This window comes from Lytechinus pictus, chromosome 3 (assembly GCF_037042905.1).
Source record: "Lytechinus pictus isolate F3 Inbred chromosome 3, Lp3.0, whole genome shotgun sequence".
NCBI classification, from domain to species: Eukaryota; Metazoa; Echinodermata; class Echinoidea; order Temnopleuroida; family Toxopneustidae; genus Lytechinus; species Lytechinus pictus.
This window is the reverse complement of record NC_087247.1, coordinates 23837477-23861355: the sequence shown is the minus strand read 5'-3', so window position 1 is coordinate 23861355 and position 23879 is coordinate 23837477. Positions and strand designations below refer to the sequence as shown.

At 35.0% G+C, this 23879-nt stretch overlaps 1 protein-coding gene across 1 annotated transcript; it reads left to right on the top strand.

Annotated features, from left to right (window-relative positions):
• Positions 1–15806: 15806 nt before the first annotated feature.
• Positions 15807–23499, top strand: LOC129257585 (Krueppel-like factor luna). Its single transcript, XM_054895952.2, has 2 exons — positions 15807–16650; positions 16836–23499. The coding sequence occupies exon 2, from the start codon at positions 17049–17051 to the stop codon at positions 18444–18446; it is 1398 nt and encodes a 465-aa protein (XP_054751927.2). The 5' UTR covers positions 15807–16650; positions 16836–17048; the 3' UTR covers positions 18447–23499.
• Positions 23500–23879: the final 380 nt, after the last annotated feature.

The following is a 23879-nucleotide window of genomic DNA, read 5'->3' as shown; positions in this document are numbered from 1 at the left end:
TGGATTTTTGTATGCAGAAAAGATTTAAATTAAAATGCTTTCAGAAGTTAAGATTTTCATCATCTGCAAAATCAGATATTTTTGCCTTTATTCTTTGCTTTTTGAAACGTTTCCATTCCACTTTGTTCTGAAAAAATTGATATAACATGCATTTTGAAAATGTAATTTATCGTTTTCATTTTTTTTCTTTGTATGTGACTTCATTGTGATTTTCAAGGAACTCTTTGTAAAAAGAGTATGAAAGACTGAAAGATATTCATTTAAATCTTCTTTCTTATTTATAGAATTGGTTACTAACAAGAAAGTGTGTGATTGTATCATTATAGCATTGCCTTCAGAATTCATTGAAATAAATTTCTGTGTGATATGATGGCAATAACAAAAGATTGATTTTCATATCTACAATATGAGGACTATTTTTAAACATATATGCGTGCATCAAATTCATGCCTCATTACCTTGGGATTACATGTTTGTTCGCACTTTGACATGAAAGAGTTATTTTATGACTCTTCAACTTTTGTAATGGTTGGTAGTTTGTGTTTGTGTGAGGAGATATGGAAGCCACAGTCTAAACTTTCATTATATTCATACATGTTATCTATTTAATGATAAGAATGTGTCTTTCCTATGTAATAACTTGATTGAAATAATTTACATGTAAATGGTCTATTTTATTAAAAAGAGGTTAATACCTTCTCTGTACGTATAAATGATCCTCGCATTTAGCCTCGGGATATGTTGATTAAAGACCATATCGGAACCAGAAACAAACTTCACATCAGTGGAAAGCTTTAAGGGGAGGTAGAATACTGCAATGCAAATTCTAATAAACTGTCAGTATCTGCTTAATAAGACAAGTATCTTTCTTTGAAAACACTTGCGATTCTGCAATCTACAAAACAAAGTTTTATTGCACTCCCTACCAGCCTTACTCGACTGTTAAGAAGTGCAATACAAAGCTTTTCATTTCATTTTCTTGACTTCTAATAAGGTCTTTAATAAAAGTAGTCAGTGAGCTAACAATCATCAATAGCCTTTTCTTTCCTTTCCAGGAAGTTGAACACAAAATATTTAGGTGAACATTAGGTGGTTTCAGACCGCCTCGAATTTCGTCAGTTCCAGGTATTCTCTGATCGGGAAATTTACCCTGATCAGAAAATACCAGGTATTTTGGTAATGTGAAAGCAAACTACGCGTAATTTCCCCGAAAGAAAATACCCGCTAAATAGTAGGTACTTGGCGAAATTACGAGAACTTTCGCGGGGATTTTTCCAAGGTCGCAGGTATTTTGGCAATGTGAAAGCAATTTACGGGAACTTTTAGCCCAGTGTTTCGTTGGGCGCGGGCGCCGTGGGTGGCTGCTGGGCTAGTGATTTTGAATCTCGCGCCTTGCCTGCTTATACAGACCATACTGCGCATGCTCGTAACTTCAGGAACTTATCCCGAAGGGTATGCTTCGGGGCGGTGTGAATGCAGGAATAATTAATGGGTATTTTTTAGCCTAAAAAAGTTCTCGTAATTTAACGGGGATTCTTATGATCGAGGCGGTTTGAAACCACCTATTGTCAAGGTTTATCAATTCAGCTGATCATAGTGGTATGTACCTATTGTATCACAAAATCTGGCCCAGGGGCCTGTAACACAAAGCTTAGCAATGATCGTAGAACATTTTTCTATGATTGATTGCATTGATTACAATGTACAATCAATCGTGAAAATCAAGCTTACGATTAATCGCTATTAACCTTTGTTATGGGCCCCAGATTTACATGCATAATTGGTCTCCATTCTCCAGGAAATGAACTACAGGGATTGTAATTCATTACATGGGATTTCATATATATTGTGTGCAAAATTTTCACTTCGATCTTGTGAAACACAGATTATTATGTACCACATAAAATTATTGTTTTACTGTGAACTTTTTTGCTGAAAACTTTTCTTTAAAAATATTGGAGTATCCTAACATTTTCCTACATATTCCAGTATGTATTCAGCTCTCCCAGAAAGCCCTTAAGCAGGGAAAGACTTTTTTTTGCCTTGTATTAACAATTTAACATCAAGGCTGCATATGTAAAGTGAGCATGTGTCATAATGTACTCATACGGGCATGCCATCACTCTTTTATGAATAAGTTTTGTGGTGGGTGGAACTTTTATTCTTTATCCAAATTGGAAAAATGTTTGGGGCTAGAAGAGGTATTTTAAATAAGTTTAGTTCAAGCTGGGTTTATTGAAAAGCAATACCACTTTATACATGTAGATGAGAAACGCATTATAGATGAGATACATGTTTCTCTCCACACTCTCCCTATTAATATTTCATTATGTAGTATCACTACTCTTTTGTCTGATAACTAGCTTTCCCTCCAGCCTTTGAAAGATGAGCTTTAATGACATTTTAAATTCTAGTATAACATTTAAAAACATGCATTTTGCCTTAAAAACGTGCCCAAATGATAACATTTCAGAGATTGTGCTGTCACTGCAGTGTATTCATTATCATTACTCAAATTTGAAATTATATTTTGGCATTTCGAGAAGTTTTCTGGCTGATGTGTCTTAGCTTTTTTACATGTATGTGCAGTGTGTATGTTGTGGTTTGATTCTTTAAGGTTTATTTGTAAATACAAGAAAATACTATTTATCCTGCAGAGGTCAAGTCATTTAGCTATGCCTACATATGTATATGCACATTCCACTACCTACCTACCGTCCATTTTATCTGTGCATAGTGGCTGTACAACTTTCAAGTACTTATTTGGTATGAATGAACCCAAGTGTATGTCTTGTGGCATTTCACAATAGCTAAATATACTAATGAGTTGTAAATCATTTTTGGTTGTTGCTATTATTTTAGTTGATTCAATACATGTTACTAGACTACTTCACTGCATCATCATTTAGTTATATTGCAGTATGCTATATTGTAATATGCTCAATTTTTAAAACTTATTTCAGCTTTTTTGCACTTGCTAATAAAAATTACATAAAACATATAATTATTGGGGGTATTATTGTTAATGTTATATATTTCAAATGTAATTTTCACCCTTGTTTGTTCAGCCGGCCTGATGAGTAAAAAGAAATACTGTGTATGAATATTGATTTGTATATATACTTGTTGCTTGACTGTGCTAAAACATGACCGATATATGAATAGCGTTTTACTGTACTTAAACTTTGTCTTTCTGTTGAGTCTCTGAAATTAATCATATTCAATGTTCTCCAGCCCATGCTCGCCTGTGTTTTTTTTTTTTGATAGAGAGGGCCTATATATTTAAGTCTGTAAGCACAAGTTACATGTATGTGAAGGGGCTGTCACACCTTGAGGGCATTGCACAAATCAAATAATCAGTGATCTTCACCAACTATTGTTATGCTACTGAAAGATTTGCATCTGATTAGCCTAGAGCAAATTAGTTAGTTAAACTAAGTAACTATTAAACTGACTTTTTGTTTCAGGAAATACTCTCCTTGTCCTGGATATAATTTAGTGAATGCCAGTGAAAATAAATGGCTACATGTAGCTGTTTTATCAGTTAATCCTCTATCTTGATATCGATTATTAATTTCTTGATTAGGTAATCCACTACTTTATGTCAAAAGTCACTTTGCGTTTAACAAATCACAGTTTTAGATTTGAAGAAGTATACACTATAGGGTAACCATTTTCAGAAAGCTTAACAGTACACTGAGTATCTGAGATTTTAGAAAGAGATTATTCAGGATTAGAAGATATGGGATATCTTTCATCTTGTATTTTCGTATTCTTGTTTTATCATCATTATGTCAACTTGACAAGATCCCATATCTTGTCTTGTATTTTTGACTCATTTTCTTGTCATTTTGTCATGAATTACTTTTAGTATTGGTAGCCAGAGCAATCTGATGGTCACTATTTTAGCATGTTAAAAATTTGAATTTTTGCCAATTGTGTTTTTGGTAAAGAGCCTTCACCATTAGGAACCTATTGGGTTCTTTATGGTGTAAAGAATTCTAGATAAAAAAATTGTAGAATTCTTCACACCATCAAGAACCCAATAGGTTATATAAAGAACTTTAAAGGGTTACTTTTTGAACTCAAAAAGGTTATTAAGGACTGTTAAGAACATTTTCTGCTTCTTTGGAGGCCTCCTCCCTTTTCTCCAGTGTAAGTCAGTCTAAATGTGAAAATCAGTAGAGACATATTTGTTTGGTGTTAACTGTAATAAAAACAAATCTCATTGTTAGAGTTTGCAGTATGAGATGAAATCTGTGACATCAGATACTATTCTCATTATAAAAGGAAAGGAAAAAGTGTAGAAGAGCATTGAATTGCAAAGTTACTTGTTAATCTCCTTTAACTACAACATGCGTGGTATTTTTAGGACAATGCAACTTTGATTGTGGATCATTTTGCCAATGTCATAACCTGTATTCTCAGTTGACTTCAGTTGTTTTGAGATATATGCCTCTTTGATATATGGAAAGTTTTCCCAATGTCAGTAATCATTTACCCCCATAGAGAGCATTATTGTATCTATTTCAAACCAGCAGGGGAGATCATATCATCCAATAATTCATGGGTCAACTCATGTTTCATTGTCATGGTAACTGATATCTTTGCCATTGAGTTATGTGAATTGTCATCCAGTCTTGGAAGAGGAGGACTTGAATTAAGAGTTTCAAGGTTTGTTTTATCTTCTTCTTTGGGGATAGGAATGGTGCTCAGTAAGGATATTGAAGACTTTACCTAAGCTTAATTCGACACGTGCATGCAAATGAATTCAAATACTTCATGACATAAAAAGTTTCACATGTTAGTCTCATACGTGTATCATGATTTATGGTAGCATTTGCAAATGAGAAAATCATCATGGGTAAACTTCGCTAGCGAAGATTGGGAAGATAATAAAGATATATTATTTATGAGATGTAAGCTCTCTTGAAGAGTCCAATCCTAGAAAGACACACACTCCCACATCTGGGACAATCATGTGCCTGGTCACGAGAAGCATCCTGATTTTGAGGAAATCACTTTGAGAGAGAATCCAGAATGTGGTTCTTTTTGTATGAAGAATGTGTAATGAATCACACAAAATTTGTCAACCTCTTATAACAAAAAAGAAACCAGACTGCTTCAAATTTGAACTTGAGAATGTTTCTCCTCAAATTTGTTCCCCTATGCGTAATGGTGGTATAAAATGAAGTTTGAGTTAGCAGGGTATTTTTGATGGTCTTTATACAATATATTAAAAGAACAACTGTTAAAATACAAGTATTCGTAAATGAGTATTACATATTATATGGAGGTAAATAATATTATAAGAATATATTTTTTTCTTGAATTTTCAGGTAAAATTATATAATTTGATGTCTTTTTTAACCAGAGATTGAAATGGAAATAACAGGAAACTAAAGAAAAATAACCACACAGATGTCCTTTTGCCATTTAAAACCGTCAGATTTTGTATTGAAAGAAATGAACCAAGGTGGGTTTTTCTGCTATCAAAATTACTGATCTAGATATATTTCACATATAATGTACTATGGGTGTGTGTGAGTTAGTTCATTTTTACAATTGCTCTGTTAGCTTTGAAGATTATTCATACTTCAGAGGCCTTTTTTGTTATATTATATTCATTATCATAGTTTCAGTGCTGCTGTTTTATTTTTGTTTACTGTTTACTCTTAAATAATGCATGATAATAATATTCTGCTTTATATAATATGCTTTATACATCATAACGATGTCTCTATAAAGCGCTTTGTGGATTACCCCGATCATCAGATCCTTCGATTGATTCGAAGATGTAATTAAGATTGATTCGAAAAGTGATTTGGAATTTGGAATACTGTGTTTGTAATTCAAAGATATTTTACAAATATATCAGGCTTTGAGAAAATATAGTGGGAATTTATTTATCTGAGGTTCTGGCAATTAATACTTTTCCCAAGAGGCGAAGCCCCGAGGAAAAAATAGTTGTACTGCCAGTCCAACCGTGGATTAATAATTCCCACTATGCTTTTTAAAGGACAAGTGCACCCCAACAAAAAGTTGATTTGAACAAAAAGAGAAAAATCCAACAAGCATGACACTGAAAATTTTATCAAAATCGGATGTAAATTAAGAAAGTTATGATATTTTAAAGTTTTGTTGAATTTCACAAAACAGTTATATGCACATCCTGGTCGGTAGGCAAATGAGGAGACTGATGACTTCATCCACTCACTATTTCTTTTGTATTTTATCATATGAAATATGAAATATTCTTACTTTCTCCTCATTGTCAAGTGAAACAACGATTAATTCCTCCCTGAACATGTGGAACTAGCATTGTTTAATATTATATGGTTCAGTCAAGTTGGTCCTTATTGTCATATCTGTAAAAAATGTAATATTGTATAATTCAAACAATATAAAACAAAAAAAAATAGTGAGTGGAGACATGCCACTGAGTTGTACATATTACTGATTTGTGAAAAATAAGCGAAACTTTTAAATGTCATAACTTTCCTATTTTACATCCGATTTTGATGAAATTTTCAGCGTTATGCTAGTTTGATTTTTCTCTATTTATCAAATCAACATTTTTCTGGGGTGGACTTGGCCTTTAAGGAAATGCCTGATATATATTTTTTAATATCCCTCTTTAAGTTAACCTTCATATATATAGACCTAGTCCTTTTTGATGTGTAACCAATCTGGACCAATTGATTCTAACATTAGACCTAGGCCAGAGCTAATGCTAACCAGTTCCTGGGTAGGCTTCTATCCTACTTCAGTTCATAAGAGGTCTTGAAAGGACATATTTATTACTATTTGGAGATATTTGCAGGTGTTTTTTGAAATGATACTTTATCACAAGATTACAAATAATTTCACCAGTCGTTTATCTACAATACTCTTGAATATTCACAAGAGGGATGTAACAAAATTATACTTAGATGTGTAGTCCATTATTCTCTTTAAATAACAATGGTAATTTGATGCTTGATTTGTCCCCTCGCCCAATGATAAAAGAAAAGATACGTAAGGTATAGGATACCTCCAAGCAGTAGAATTCATGTTTTCTTTGAAGTTCTTGATAGCTTGTTTTCTATTTTAATATCAATTCCATGAATATGAGTATTGACAATTTGATGAACCTATTTTTGAGGGAGTTGAGGATATGACTTTTGTATGATTAATGGTCAGGATCAGAGGTCCCATATTATATGGAAGAGTTACAACCTCATACTCTGTATTTATAGAAATATGATATTTTTTTACCTCTTGGATCTATATTATGGTTCATAAGTAGAAATATCGAGAGAAAAGAGAGGTAAAGAAGAGGGGAATGTGATCATCTTGATGATACAACCAAGTACATGCTTTTGTGATTTTTTTTCTTGAACTACCAACCGTACATCCTCTACCTTACAGTAGGAGACATTTTTACCACCATTCGGTCATTAATTTTTTTTTGTCGAACAATTTTTAGGATGAATATAATAAGTAAAGCATTTTATTAAGTCAACAATGTACCACAACTGTATTTTTGCAAGTAACCTGATACAATCTTTGCAAGTATTTGGAAGTGTTTAATAACTTAATATGAAATATTTGGTTGAATGATGTTTTTTGTTTGTTTCTAATCCTGCCAAGCATGATGTGTGAAATAGCATTGTTATTCATGATATGAAAAGTCCTTCATGTTAAGTACTATTTAATATGCTAACTTAAATTGTGTGTGGTACTATTTTGATGTGATTCATGTAATGCTGATAGATGAATTTTTGTATAAATGAAATGTAATATATATTTGCCTTATAAATAATACATATTTTGCACTACTTAAAACCATGCCACATTATGTATGATGAAGATCTCACTCATTCTGTGAATTTCATGTAAATATTAATGCATATTAAATAATGATGGATGATGAAAATAATAATGTAAGAGAATTTTCATTTCTACTGTGGAATGTTTGATAGTTATCAAGTGTTTAAGGTTGTCTTTTTGTTTTTTGTCTCACCTTGTCTCACCTGCATAGCAGAGTGAGACTATAGGCGCCGCTTTTCCGACGGTGGTGGCGGCGTCAACACCAAGTCTTAACCGAAGTTAAGTTTTTGAAATGACAGCATAACTTAGAAAGTATATGGACCTAGTTCATGAAACATGGCCATAAGGTTAATCAAGTATTACTGAACATCCTGCCTGAGTTTCAAGTCACATGACCAAGGTCAAAGGTCATTTAAGGTCAATGAAATTTGGCCAAGTTGGGGGTATTTGTTGAATTACCATCATATTGAAAGTTTATTGGTCTAGTTCATAAAACTAGGACATAAGAGTAATCAAGTATCACTGAATATCCTGTGCGAATTTCAGATCACATGACCAAGGTCAAAGGTCAATGAACTTTGGCCATGTTGGGAGTATTTATTGAATAACCATCATAACTCTGAAAGTGTATGGATCTAGTTCATATAACTCGGATATAAGTGTAATCAAGTATCACGACATCTCATGCGAGTTTCAGGTCACATGACCAAAGTCAAAGGTCATTGAACTTTGACCATTTTGAAGGTGATTATTAAATTGCTGTCATAACTTTCAAAGTTTATAGATATAGTTTATAAACTGTGAATATAGGGGTAATCAAGGTCAAATGTCATTTATTATCAATGATCATATTATTGTATCATTATATAAATGGTGTTTGTTTTTTATGAATAATTATTTTATAGTAGTTTTCAAAGTCAGCACTGCTGCTATATTGAATCGTGTGATGCAGGTGAGACTGCCAGAGGCGCTCCACTTGTTTATACATAAATTTTATTACTAAAATTTGTCTCACACTCTTAAAAATGTTGGGCAAAAAAGGCCCAACTTTTAACCATCACTGGGCAACATACTGTCCACACAACAATTGGTTAAAATCTGTCCAAATTGGATAATAAAAACTAATAATTGGGTGATAAATTTGCTCAATTGGATAATAATTGTCCAGAATATATATATTTTTTTACCAACATACCTTACCCAACACAGTGGACAGTATGTTGCCCAACATTTGAGGTGTGCAGTGAGCACACTTTCATGACCCTATGCAAATCAATTTTACTTCCTGGAGAACTACTATATCTCCTCATTGTGTTGTATTGTTGTCTTTATTATTTTCATTATTATTATTTTGATTATTATTATCATTATTATTATTATCATCATTATTATTATATTTATTATTGTTATTATAATCATTGTTATTATTATTATTGCTATTACTATTATTACTATTATTAATATTGTTATCAACATCATCATTATGATTATTCATTTATGTATTTTATTTCTATCCAGTTTTATTTCAACAGGGTAGCCTCTTCCGTTGCCAAACGGCTATCACTGAGGGCCCTGCATAATAAAACAATATGTGTATAAAATTATATCATAATCATTATTTTCATTACTAATACAAATACCCACAGATAAATGTATTTTTCTATTCATTCATTACTTTATGGGGAATATAATATGTGTTAGTCATGAAGGTGCTTCATGATGTGGCAATTTTTTTTGTCAGAGTGTATTTAATATCTTTGATATTTTTGCCGCCGCTATAAATTTCTGCATGATTTGTGCACCCTGACATGTTAGTGCCCATTGATAGATATCATTTCTCTTTAGTTTTATCATCTTTTTTATCTGTAAATTCACCAATATAAAGTATAAACATTCTCTGATTCTGCGTTCATACACAGCATACGAGATAACACGTGCATTAACCAAAGGTCGAACTTATCTAGGTTCTCTTTGGCACTCGGTCTTCTGAAGATAAATGGTGAGATAGTTATATGAGTTTGTATCCCAGGCAAATACTATAGTGCATTCATGAGATAAACTTGCAAGATAAACAATTTATTGTCCCCATAAATGCATTTTCATCCACATGTAAATGAAATCATTAGCACTATAGAGCTGTATAGTTGGCTTTCCCGAACCATGCTTTGATTAATGAGGTAAACGTTTAATAACAAAGCAGCATTAATGAGAAGTTGGGGGGGGGGGTCTGATATTTTAACTTTTTAATAGTATCAAGTCAAAGAGAATATTAACCCTATTCACACTTTAAGAGAATGTTGTTTAATCAATGCTGTTGCTATACATGGATAGGAAATATGTTTCACAAATCTAAATAGTACGGCTGAAATATTTGATATCAAATTTTGGCCATTCGATTAAAATTATGTATGCCGAGACACTTATATACATGTACTTGTGCCCCTAAAATGTAAAAAAAATTATGATTGTTTAAAGCAAAATACTTTTTATGAGTCCATTTTTCAATCATATAAATTTCATCTAAATTTTTGTTTAATATGTGGCCATATTGCCCTTTTGATTTGCCAAATCTTTGAATGAAGTTATTTATATTTTATAATTTGCTCACTTGCTTTGATTTCTCAGAAATGTTATAAGAAATAGTGCACCATATCCATGTACCCTCTTCAAAACAGTTGCTTTTCTATATAGATAGGCCTATACTGGACCGTTATATGGCATTAGACCAAAAGTATATTCATACAATTATCAACAACGTATACAGAGTTGTCACATTTGGTTAATGACGTATATCTAACCGGTTACAACTTCAAATTTTCACCTGTGTGAATATATAAGTGGCCACTGTAAATATATAAGGGCAAATCTTTGCATACTGATCAGGTGCCAAATTGACAATATAACTCAAAAAATGTTTTTTATATATATTGTATATATATATAATTTCAGGATGTTTCAAACTAAATGCTTTTTATGCGACCGTGGTCATGTTTGAAATATTGAATTATTATCTGAAGTTATGGAAACCTCATATTTTCTTTGTACTTAAAACAAGAGTTGTGCTGTGATTTCTTATACAATGAGTGTATGACGTAATATCTATTCTTTTACATCGAATATATTTGACAAAACGGTAGCAAGATATAAGAACGTTTAAGCCATATATCTTTACGATGTATACAAAACCTTTGTACTGTTTGCGAGTGTCGTTAATCCAAAAACAGAAGGTTTATTAGTCTTGTGGCAGTACCAAGGGTATTGTCAAACATGGACTATATACAAAGTGTTCATAGACGTTTGATTTTTTTTTCCTTATTTGCATTTTGTGAAGGAAACAATGACAAATACAGTAATAATAGATGGACGTCGCTACCATTGTGATTTCTTGTACCCCTATACCTGACACCCTTAAAAATTATGATAATAGATCACATATTATCATACTTTTTGCTTTCGTGTAGTTTACTTTCAAACGCTAATGCGATCATGGCGATGAAAGAACAAGATAATAACAGCGCTTCCAATTTGAAGAGGGCATTTTACAGTTGTTTGAATTCCATACCTAATTATCCATTCACTGATTCTTATCATGTACAAAGTGCGAGACCCTAAACCGACCTTCAAAATTGTAAAATATGGATTTTGTATGCGTTAGACAGATTGATTTTCATCATATTTTACATCGCCATATTCCTGCATATTTTTTACAGGCACGTGTGTCTTGTGTGTGTTATATGACCGTGTTATAAAACAACAAACAACTGTTGAATTATAGTAGAGAACTCCCGCTATAATTTTGATAGGTTGATGTGATACAATTTATATAAACAAATGCACCCTTCGCCATTCAAAAATGAAAATGTTCACTTGGTTTTTACCGAGTTTTCATCACACCATTGCTAATTTATCATGTCTGTAATTATCTGTTAAATAATTATGTGCAATGTGTGCTTTTGGACTGCATGAGGTTGCAATCGAAATTAAAAATGGGGATTTTAGTGACGATAATCGAGCAATCACGGATTGACTATCTGATTATGAATTGGGTATTAGTTAGGCATCTAAATGAATATTGATAATTGATGGTAATTTCGGTCATTATTGTTGGTCTCGTGCGCCAAGAAGATGTCAAGCTTGATTGAGCATTCAGTATGAGCAAGTATACGGCCTCGGAGCATTTGGTGGAGGGGACAGGCATTTACTATATCATGATTATACATACAGTGAAATTGAATGGTAGAAATAATTCAAAAGAAAAGAAACTTAGATACACTGTAAAAATGAAGTGCTAATTTAGCATTTACAGTTCTTGTATAGTGACTGCACTACGAGTGCTGATTTTCTAGTTTAGATTTGAACTAGAAAATCAGCACCCGTAGTGCAGTCACTATCACTTCATTTTTTACAGTGTAACATAAAACATTTAACAAAATACTCGATTACTAGCACTTTTATTAAATGTTTAAACTTTATGAATTATAGCCTAAAAAATCAACCCTCCACTTCATTTCTGTTGCATATACGCCATCTCTTCGTCAGATAGTAGTTTAATAAGATAAAAGAGACAGTCAAACAGATATGCGGATTTCAAAGTACTGTATACCAGGCGTGGATCCAAGTGGGGGGGGGGGGGTGAGGGCACACCTGTAAAAACGAGTGATGACCTTTGGGGATGGGGTTGTCGATTTTTCTTCTGGAGACCAAACGCCATCAATTTTTGGCTTGTCAAATATTTGGGACAAAATGCATCCCTTCCAAAAAAAAAAATCTTGAAGCCACGCATGTTTGTACGCTGGGAATAAAAGCCACGACCTGTTCAGGAGAGGGCACACTGACCACGGGGCCAACTATAGGCCGGTAGCTATCGACAGATATACAAACGGAGATTGTTACGCTCTGTAGTCTGGAAGGAATCGGTAAAGTACTCTCCTGGAAGCAGGAACTATTCGATACAAACTTTTCATCCAATCAAGACCAGCCGTCTGGCAAACAAGCCCTGCCTCCGTGAGAGATCTCATCGAGTGTCACACACAAACAAGCACATACTAAAACATTCGGCCAATCAAATCAGAGGTTCAGCGAGCAAGCCCCGCCCTCCGTGAAGGATCTAACCATAGAGTTAAATACGTACTTTATGATCTAACCAATCATCGAGCGCTATACGCGCGCACATAAAGCACCTGCTAATCTGTTACCAGTCGCAATCATGTAATTCACCAATGTTTCTTTATTACTTTTGCAGAACTGATTGGAAATGAAAGTTTGGCATCGTGAAAAGAATAATATCTTAGGGATTGAAACTCTAAACCCAGTCAGGACGAAACGGTAAACTTGCATTGTTATCCATTTTAAAGGCAAAGTCCACCCATAATGTGAGTTCAGCATCCGACACATTCTATGAGGAGCTGATTGTTATACAATCTTGGAGCCCAAAATCTAACACGTCTAACAATGCACACAATAACATATATAAACAAATATATGAATAATAAAAAATCGATTAACAAAGAAATGAATATACGACTGAATACAGAAATATATTGACTAAGTAATTAATATCAATTAATTAACAAAACATGCCACGATATCATAAACTCCTTTCTGATCTGATGCAATAATTTTTATTTTGGTAAATATTTTTAGTTTCTCATCTTGTGAGAAAGCTATAGGCTCGATGCGTCATGCTGGCTCTTTATTCATTGGCCTCCCACCATGCCCACTTGTTGGAGTTGGAATTTCGATCCAGAGCCGAAGTTGGTAGGCCATATATATATACAGCGCGTCCCAAAAAAATGTCCCTCTTGTATGGGGCTAAATTACTTCAAAAAATAAACATTATTCTCAATGAAATGTATTTAACTAGGAAGCTCATCTCATTTTCTAACTTCTATAAAAATTACATCGGTCTCGCTTCAGTGGTTTTGAATACACAGTCTATTATGTAAAAGTGGTGCTTTTCAGCCCATTCCAAGTTTGCATTCATGCAGCACTACTATGTGTTCTGCACTTTCTAGCATATCAACCTCCTTTTACCATTCTGACCAAGGAATTCCCTGATCTGACCAGGGAAATCTCCATGATCTAACCAGGCTCATCAAATCACAACCTTGAGCATGTTTAGAAGGGCAAAAAGAATATTTGACAGCTCATTTCATGTTTGAAAATGGGAGATGCACAATGATTAAGACAACCGGTCATGTCTGTTTCATGCCTAATTCATGCCTAATACTTCATTTTTGTTTTTATTAATGTTTTTTTAGTTAATAAGCTACTGTGGTCAAGTTAATTCAATGTAACTTTTTGAAAGAAAAAAAGTAAAAATTTTCTCTGGTAAAGTTCCTTTTTCGCAAAAGGTGTTTAACTTGCGGATTCCCCTTTATTTTTGAGCTTATTTTACTCATCCATCATTCACATTTTCTTTCAAGTTGGTGCACTGATTCCCCTTATCAATCATAAAAAAACTTGATTTGTTTATATTTCTTGCCCTTCTGAACATGCCCAAGTTTATAATTTGATGAGCCTGGATATGATTAGGGAAATGTCCCTGCTCAGATCCAGGATGTAAAAATGGGGGTTAACATGCCATAGACAATGCAGATATGCATCAATGCTGCAAACTTGGAATGGGCTAAAATGCACCACTGTTACGTAACAGAGTGTGTATTCAAAACCGCTGAAGCGAGGCCAATGAAATTTTCATAGAAGTTAGATCATGAAATGAGCTTTCTACTCATAAACATTTATCTGAGAATACTACCACATTTTAGAATTAATTCAGTCCTATGTCAGAGGGACATTTTTTTTGGGACGCGCTGTATATCTAAAAAAAGGTATTATGTTATGTCTAGACAATTTGCAGTCATTACATTCTGGGGGAAATGTATTAGTTCATTAAAAATATATTAATTGGCAACGGACAAGCTTCTATGATACCGAAATAACTATTATAAGAAAACAGGGGCGGCGGAGCGAAGTTGAAAGTGGGGGGCACAGGAAAAAAAGGGCACATTTCCTTTCGAAAAGGGTACTATCTCGGGTAAAAAGGGGCACTGATTAGAGAAAGGGCACTTACAAGAAGGCAAGGGGGCACTTGCTAACACATAAAACGGTCCTTCTAAGGGGAAAGGGGCACAGTACACGTTCATGAGGGGTATTTTTTCTTGCGTAAAAAAAGACACTTTTTCAATGCTTTAAAAAGTGGATGGGGGCACTGCCCCAGGATCGCCGTCCCTGATAGAAAAGTTATGTAAATATCATGTCCTGATGCAAGTTGATAAGACAATACCAAACTAAACCAAGATAAATCATATATAAAACAAAATCCTGTCGATTATTTTTAAGCTGCATACATTTATGATCAAGGCCTATATAGATATATTTGATTCTTGCATCGTTTGTTTTGCAAAGAAATGCGTAGGTTTGACAAAGTGATAAATATAACATCAAATTATGAAACAGGACGGCCGAATATGAAAGTTATTTATGGATATTTTCTTTTGTATAGCTATTCATTTAAGTCTACCTTTTGTATATTTCTGGTTGAAATAGATTATTATTACACCTCTGCAGAACAAAATACTATTGACAGAAAAAAAAAATCCAAGGACAGTTGCACTTCACGTTTCAGGGACATTGTTACTCTCTCTCCTTCCCCCTCTCTCTTCATCTCTATCTGTCTGTCTATATCTCTCATAGTCCATGTATAGTCTATCTTTCTGCCGTTCGTTCTTTTTATGTCTCGTCTGTCTCTCACTCGAGTGATTCCTCGTCTCGACAGTTTTGTCAATTTATCCTCTCTCTTCTGTTTTACTTTCCCTTACTCCCCTGTCCATCTGTCTCTGTCTATACATTTCAGTATGTACATGTAAAATCTCTGAGTCTCCCCCATATTTTGAAGCTTTTCTCTCCCTCTCTTTCTCTTCTCTTCTATTCAGGAAGAGAGTCAGTGAACCGTCAAAATCGTCCTCGGTAAGCTTTGATAAATGTTTCACGGACACTCGAATACCTGAGCGAGCCGTGTATGCATGCCCTATTGTCTTGTTCATTCGCTATTTTCATTTCTACTGCTGTCAACGTGTCTTCCTTGTCTCCGTTGTAAAATTTTTCTCTGAATTTTCTTTACTACATGTTCTTCTGATCACGAACAATATTCTCGACCGTTTTAGATCTGATTTATGACTTCGTTTAGTGCGAGAGGCATCAGTTCTATTTTCTAGCGAATACCCACTCGATTCAGGCAGACCAACTTTGTGACCTCTGACGTATACCCTTGTTGAGTGACAAATTACTCGTCTACCATTGGACCTTCTACCCGTCAGAACAATAAGGACCTAAAACATCCAACTACACACCTGACCGTTCAGCTCTCATCTGAGTTGAAAGGGAATGAGTGAATATATCAACTTTTTTTCTATACTATATCTGAGAATTTTTTTTCTCTCACTTTTCCATCTAAGCATGCACCGGGGACTGCCTGGTACGAGAAGAGCCTACAAATCTCGGTGGACTTCTGGCGGCGACCTGTTGATCGGATTGCTACATCTGTATACACCATTCCCATAACTCTGAACTATTACACAGACCTCAATCCACGTGATACCTTAATACAACACGTCACACGGCTATCTCGTCAACTTGGTATTTAAACGACCGGCTGCTCGAGAACCGAATCATATCAATGCGTTCGATCCGCTTGAATCGCGTCGACCCTTGTTTATTCGAACGTTTTTATTTTCATTTTCTCCCATTTTCCCTGGATTGGTTTGAGGTATTTTGTTTGAGCAAGACTACCATGGCGTCTATCTAGACCAAGGACATTTACCTCTTTTTATTATACGGGTAAGGACACGGCCATTCATTTAACATTTAATCGACCGTATAGGCATTTAGGATCTGTTACAAGCTACATACTATATGTTTCCCAGGGTGCGACAGATTTATTTTGTATTCTATTTTAAACTCTGATTTTTACGATACAAATACATTCTACATTTTCTTCTTTCCCTCTTCTCTTTCGTTCACAGAACACCACAACAATTACTCTCGGCTAGATCATCTTGCTCTGTTTGCATTTTGAATTGTGGATATTGAATCCGCCACCAGCCAGGGTAGCAGCAAACCAAACACCAAACATTGAATCAGTCGGGGTTTATTCAGAGTTTTCTCAACAAGTGTTTATACAGAGAGGAAAGAAGAGTAAATCTGTATTCATCCTCGGAGTCTTGGCTCTGTTGACAATGCTCGACTACTATCGCACCCAGTCCAGTGTTGAACGTGAAAGCTGGACGTTACAGAGACTCAATTCGGCTGGAGGTGAAGACGAGATGGATTCGACAAGTACCAGCTCCATGTCTGATATCGACATGAGTGAACATTCCAGCCCTCTCAACTCTAATAGTGATGATGATTTGTTTCTCGATTACCTCTTCTCTCGTGGCATCGTCGACTCCATCGACGACCGATCGGAGGATGTTTCACCAAGCGGCGTCGATGTGCCTTCGCCGGTCTTTCCGCCTCCTACGTCACCCATGCGAGCTGTTACCCTGCGCCCTGCTCCAAATCAGACTTTGGGCAACTTGAACCAATTTAACGATGTCATGAAAAGTAATGACGCATTCCTAATACCGAACCCTGCGGATCCTTCCGGGACGGGAAATCCGTTGTTAGGACAAAATGATACCAGTTTGGATGAACTGCTAAAGTCAACCAGCATGGATGAATTTGCTGGGTTATGCAGCAGTATTCTCAGTGACCTGGACAACGGATACTTGTTGAATACTGAAACAGACGTTAACCTGAATGGATGTGCAAGTATTTTATCTCTGCTGCCACAGGATCCCCTTGCCTCCGACCACCAGAACACATTCCATAACCTGGAGCCCTTCAACGGACGCACCGCAAACACTAGCACTACTCCTGCCCAGCATCCCGCTCTCATTCACAACTATGCTGCAAACCAACTGACTGTAGCTAAAACACCTGACAATCAAACAGATCCCAGAACTATCTTTAATTCATCAGGGACCAACAATAGGCTCTTGGTGTCTTCAGAAAGTCCTCTCCTTTCTGTTGTGGAAGGACAGACCAACCTCCTTGACCGCAGCATCCTTCCGCCGTCAGGAGTGCGCATCACGCATATTCCTGTGAGCAAGGCAAATGTAAGTGACAACAAACGTGGAAACCCCATGCAAATCCCTTCTCCCATATTAACAACCTCGAACTCATCACCCACCCCTTTGGCAACCACCACGACAACGACAGTCAAGACAGGACGTGGCGGTGGTCGCGGTCGGGGACATGGCAACAAGATTGCCGACGAACTCAAAATTCACAAGTGCACTTATCCCAACTGTGGCAAGATGTATTCCAAGAGCTCACACCTGAAGGCTCATCTTCGACGTCATACAGGGGAAAAACCCTTTATCTGCACTTGGGAGGGGTGCAAGTGGAGGTTCTCTCGCTCAGACGAACTTGCGCGTCACAAGCGATCCCATTCAGGCATCAAGCCTTATAAATGCACGATATGTGAGAAGAGATTTTCTAGATCGGATCACCTTTCCAAGCACATCAAAGTACATGCCAATGGGGTTCCAAGAGGAATGCGTAACAATCATGCCTTTGTGTCAAACAAGTGAAGTTAGTGCAAAACCGGTTTGCTACTCATAATACTACAGATGAAACTTGTGCCTTTACTGCGTGGTTTCATATTCAACAGATCTCGTGCAAGATATTTTCGGGGAAAAAATATTTGATTTTTCATACGATCACACGAAGAAGAATTGTTCAATACAAATGTTGCTTTATCGATACAATGGAGTTCTAAAGTTATTTACAACTTTAAACAGCCTGATAACAAAACGAGAGACTAATGATGATTTTGTATGTTATTTCGATATTTCAAACCTTTACATTTTGCTCATATTAATGATATGCTGTCGATGATTGGCCAGTACTGTACAAGGCTGTGTCTTTATTAGTCAAGCATAACAATACTGTCCTAATCAGGTTATCACCAATCTATAATCAGCAAGTTTACTCTACCTCCCTTTGAAATCAGTAACAGTCTTATTTCAGAATACAACACCATTTCGTACTACCAATGTGGGTAAGGCACCTCTGAATTCGGATATCAGGTAAATATAATATCTGATCAGTGCCAAGAGAGCTTATCTGTAAATAGATTCAGGTTGATTTACTCCACTGGTCCAGATCCGTTTATCTTAAATACGAGACTTGGAACGGTAAGACACAACGTCTTGAAATCACTGCATTATCTTTTTTGTACACACGGAAAGCTGCAAGTCAAATATTATAGCTGCTTTATTACCTCGAGAACTGAATATCGAACGCCGGTATCTTTCACAGAGAACAGAAAGAAGACAGTCTCAGATTTACTATGTACCTATACAGACCTCTACTTTTAGTTTTTAGCGGATGATTATGTTTTATATGACGAAGCATTATTACCTCCGAGATATCTGAGAAGTTGATTATAGAACATTCGTGGTGGATACAGGATTATGTAAAACGAACAGATCAAGATAATGTTTGCTGATCACAAGACTATCACAGAAGTGAATCTTGTTTCTAATTGCCAAAGTATCTTTAACCAATCATTTACAAAGTAAAATGCAGTAAAGTGACACGATTTACTTGATAGATTCAGTAGTAATCGGTCATAAGTCAAGAATGGTATGTTTTAATACCACAGTTTGACATGTTTGAACTCTTAATTTGTATATAGAGTAATGATCGTTTCTTTTCTACACCTTGCTGTAATATACTGAAAACTTTTCCCAAAAAAAACTTTGCTATGTACCAGGTCCGATAGACGTGAACATCCTTCTATCCGAAAATAACCCATGATCCTGTAACATTAAAGATAGATTAAATTATAGAATTGAGTCTATGACAAACCGTGTACAAAAGGTTGCAATCAATTTTAAAGATGAAATGTATCTATGTGTTACAACACACATGTCAGAGAAAAAACAAAGGAAATGGTGTCAATGATTCCCTTGTTAATATTGCCTTATAATCCTGTCATTGGTTTTAATCTTTGACATAGTGAATGGAATATTTTGATTATCGCTTTCATGGAAGTGCCTAATGCTAAATTTCAAGATTTATGATAATGTTTTAAGTCAAATCAATCTCAGGCCTGAAATTATCTTAAATCCATTTTATTGCGGTGTTTTTTTTTAAATCAAGGTATGATTTAATCCACGCACGTCTTAACCTGATCTATACAAGTGGTAACCAATTTAGTTTCAAGACTTGTAAACAATTTCATGTGGTCAGTTCTTTTTGGAATGTTCGCTGTTTTTTGTCTATATATTTTTTAATTGAAGTTCAAGTAGATATGTTAATATAATTTTGGTTTGATTTTTTTTAAATGACTTTAGATATTGAGTCATGTAGTAGTTATTAATTATCAGGAGGAGAAATTATACAGAGAAAAGAGCACAGAAAACACATTGAGTGCAATGGTAATAATTAGTGTTTGGTCTTTATATTTGTTAGACCATTTAGAATATTCAAGTATGACTTTTGCTCTGTTGGGCTCTTTGAAAATATATTTTCTCTAAACTTTCGAATTATGTTTTCAAATTAGTATCGTGTCTTGACAGGTTAAAAGATTGACGGTACACTGAGATCACAAAGTTCGAGAAAAAACAAATCATTGCGTCAAGGTATTTTGGTGGCACTGCAGGCAGAATGAGTCTCAAGATCTTGTCAAACAGTATTTGTGACTTTTTTTACTTAAAGAAAAAAACCTTATCCGAACTTTGATCATGAATGCTAGGTTCTAAGTATGACCAGAAGTCAAATTTCAGAAAACTAATTACCTCTTGTTCAAATGTTTGAAATGGAGTAAGAGGACAAAAGGATCTGGAAAGAGAGCGAAAAAACGGTCGAACTTGACAATTCTCTGCTGGAAACTGAAAAATATATTTGAATGGAATGATCAGGTTTTCTGCGTACCCAACCGTGCGTGATCTGTTTACTAGATTGAGGTCAATAACAATCTAAATAAAGTTTACTTATGGAGGTAGACTCCAGAAGGAATGAATACGGTTGTAACCAGATTTTTAGTAGTTCTAAAGTTGATTTGTTGTATTTAAAGGAGTATTCGGTATATTTTTCATAGTTTTTATAACGCTGAAGAGGAGTATACTTTTCCCCCACAACCCCTAAAACCAGTTCGCACTACCATTTCGATGATATTCTGAAAGAATCGAACAATCTGAATTTGACTAAGGAGAATGATGAATAGGACTCGAAGTCCTATCATTGTGTTTTATTCTTCTGTTCGTCTTACATGTGATTTTAAATATTTGTGTTATTACAAGATAGGTCCTTTGTCGAAAGAAGATCAAATAATGGTGTCCCCGTGATGAAACGAATAATTTGTAATAATCATTTTTTGGTGTTTCAATTTGCTTTGTGCAATTATCTCACTTCGGAACATTTACATTCAAAAGAAAATCCAAAGCATTAGTTCCTTGAACCTTTATACAGTGTTTCATAAAACGCTAGATCTCGCTTTTTTAACTCCCGTTTTAATATTGTCGGAAAGCTTATTGACAACTGCTTTGCTTCAGTGCATAAACTCAAAATCTAGGAATGCTTAAATTACTGATAGTTATCTTGTATTGAGATAATTTAGGTTATATAGGATCTAAATAAACGGGTTTGCGAACTGTACACTAATAAATGTTCATCTTCTTGGAGACCTTACATTTTACTTTAATTCATGAATGGATTTTAATCTGATTTTGGTAAAATTCATTTCCTTCGAATCCGACTCAACAAGACTTCTCTTGTAACATCCTGCAGAAAAGTTTATAGCATGTGGCAAACATTAATTTTTGGTTACCAATTTATTGGAATGATAACAGTAAGATTCTATGTTAAGCATCATTTTACATGGGTTTATATAGGGACACCACGTTTCTTGTGGGCCGGAGTCTATTATTGTTTCGCATTGGAATTCGTTGTGAACCTGTGAACAGATATTCCCTGTATTAGTCCGTATTTTAGTGCATAGCCTTGGTGTGAACAGGAATTTAACGTTAGTCCGTTTTATGCGGTTGCAAACTTAACAAGGCGTACTCTGACTAATTTTATGAAAGTCATTGACGGTGATTCAAGTAGGTTTGTCACAGCGCCATAAAAGGTAACAACGAATCGAGGTTTAGCATGGTAGCTTGAATGACTGAAGAACAAAAGGTTCTTATTCCCCTTACTCAGACATTTGTTGAACAAAATTATTAATTGCTTAAATTACTCTAATGTCCTATATTGCCTATAAAATGAGTAATGTGTTCTTTTACATCATGCTTGGCTGAGCACTCGTCATTTCATACGGTTGTTTCACTGCACACCCATTGATTATGACTGAGAACATTTGCTTTCCTGTGGTTTTTTTTTTCCTTTTCCTAACATCTGTGGTTTTTAGCTAAAGTCACGGACGTGATTTTGGATAGTATGGAAGTCAAACCAAGCAAATCACGATCCATTGGCATTGCCCCATCATGGTATAAACCTGTGTGCCCTACTCACAATACTGTAAACCTGTGCAATTTTTTACTGGATTATATTGTTTAATATCTTGCACTTTAATTTTGGAAGTATATCGTCAGAGAAATGCGACTTGGGGATTCAAGAATTGCTGCAAGCATTCCAGCGAGTACCGATTCTGAATTGATTCATCGATGCAGAAGATTCTCTCTCTTTTTTTCTCTTTTTTTTTCTTTCTCTCCCTCACTTCATTTCTCTCCGACAATTAAACTATCTCTCTTCATTTTTAGCGCAATGAGCCGATAAAATGACAGACAAAAATAGTAGGCAGACACTAGACGGTATTCATTCACCTGCAATAGAGTCAACTTTTGGCTTTTTGTCAAAGAAAATATATGTTCATTGTGAAATAAGAATAGGTAAAGGGTATGGTATTTTGTTTGTAATATGACTTCAGATATCGCCGTGATTATTTACACATGCATGTTTACATCATGAAAATTTAGAATTAGATTTGGAAGAACCGCGTCGTATTAAAAAAACGGAATCGTTTTAGTAATATAATCTCTTTAAATTTCTAATTATACCATTACATCTACAGTTACAGAACATCGTGTTGTCAATAAGATCTTGGGCGTTCTGTATTATTATTCATTCATGTCTTATTCACCCTTTTTTTTTTGCTCTGTTTACTTCTGACAAGGGTTTAAAATGATCCACACATAAGTGCCTTTTTTTAAAAGAAAGACACATATTCTTGTTCGATCGTACAACTTCCACGCGGAATTATCATTACCCCCGTAACCCTGTCCCGTCTCCATCATTTTCTGAATTTCCCATCCCTTTGACTCCCCAAATTAAAGCTCAAAGCCATCTTTACCCTTCTTAGATCTTTACTTTGACCTCTTTTAATCTTGCCGAAAACTGAATTTCGAGTTCCCAGTCTCTTCCCCGGAAAAAGAATGTCTATGGAGAGACGAAAAAGAACGCACATGGTTATTGAATCAACTTGTTACCATTAATTTGTAGTTGAACCATTATGATGGGGGTTGTATCGATCCGACCCTTTCCTCCAGTGTTCGCAAGTACTTTATTTTGCTTCCCTATAAAAACTTGCCATTATTTTTTATTCGTATAGACAATGGAATTTGTTGATGACGTCATTCAGTGTACTGGCCATCTTATTATAAATATGGATATTTTCTATCGTTCCTTTGCTTGATCATCAGTGATCAGTCATTTTCACTGGCGAATTATCCCATATCCAAACAGATACAAGGATATTGGTGGCTAATGAAGTTATCACTGAAATTAAACCTCTACAAGACTTGAACTCCACCCCACTCCCTCATTACTATATTTTAGGCCTTATAATGAACCAATTTTTTGTCTAGTGCTTCATTATATAATTATTTGAGACGCAAATATTTTATTGTTACTACTGTATGATATTGCCTGTTTGTTCATTTTTTTCATGGTCAAGCTTTTAAGAAGTACTGTTTTGTATTTTATTACATTTTATTCATTACATTTGATAACTCTTT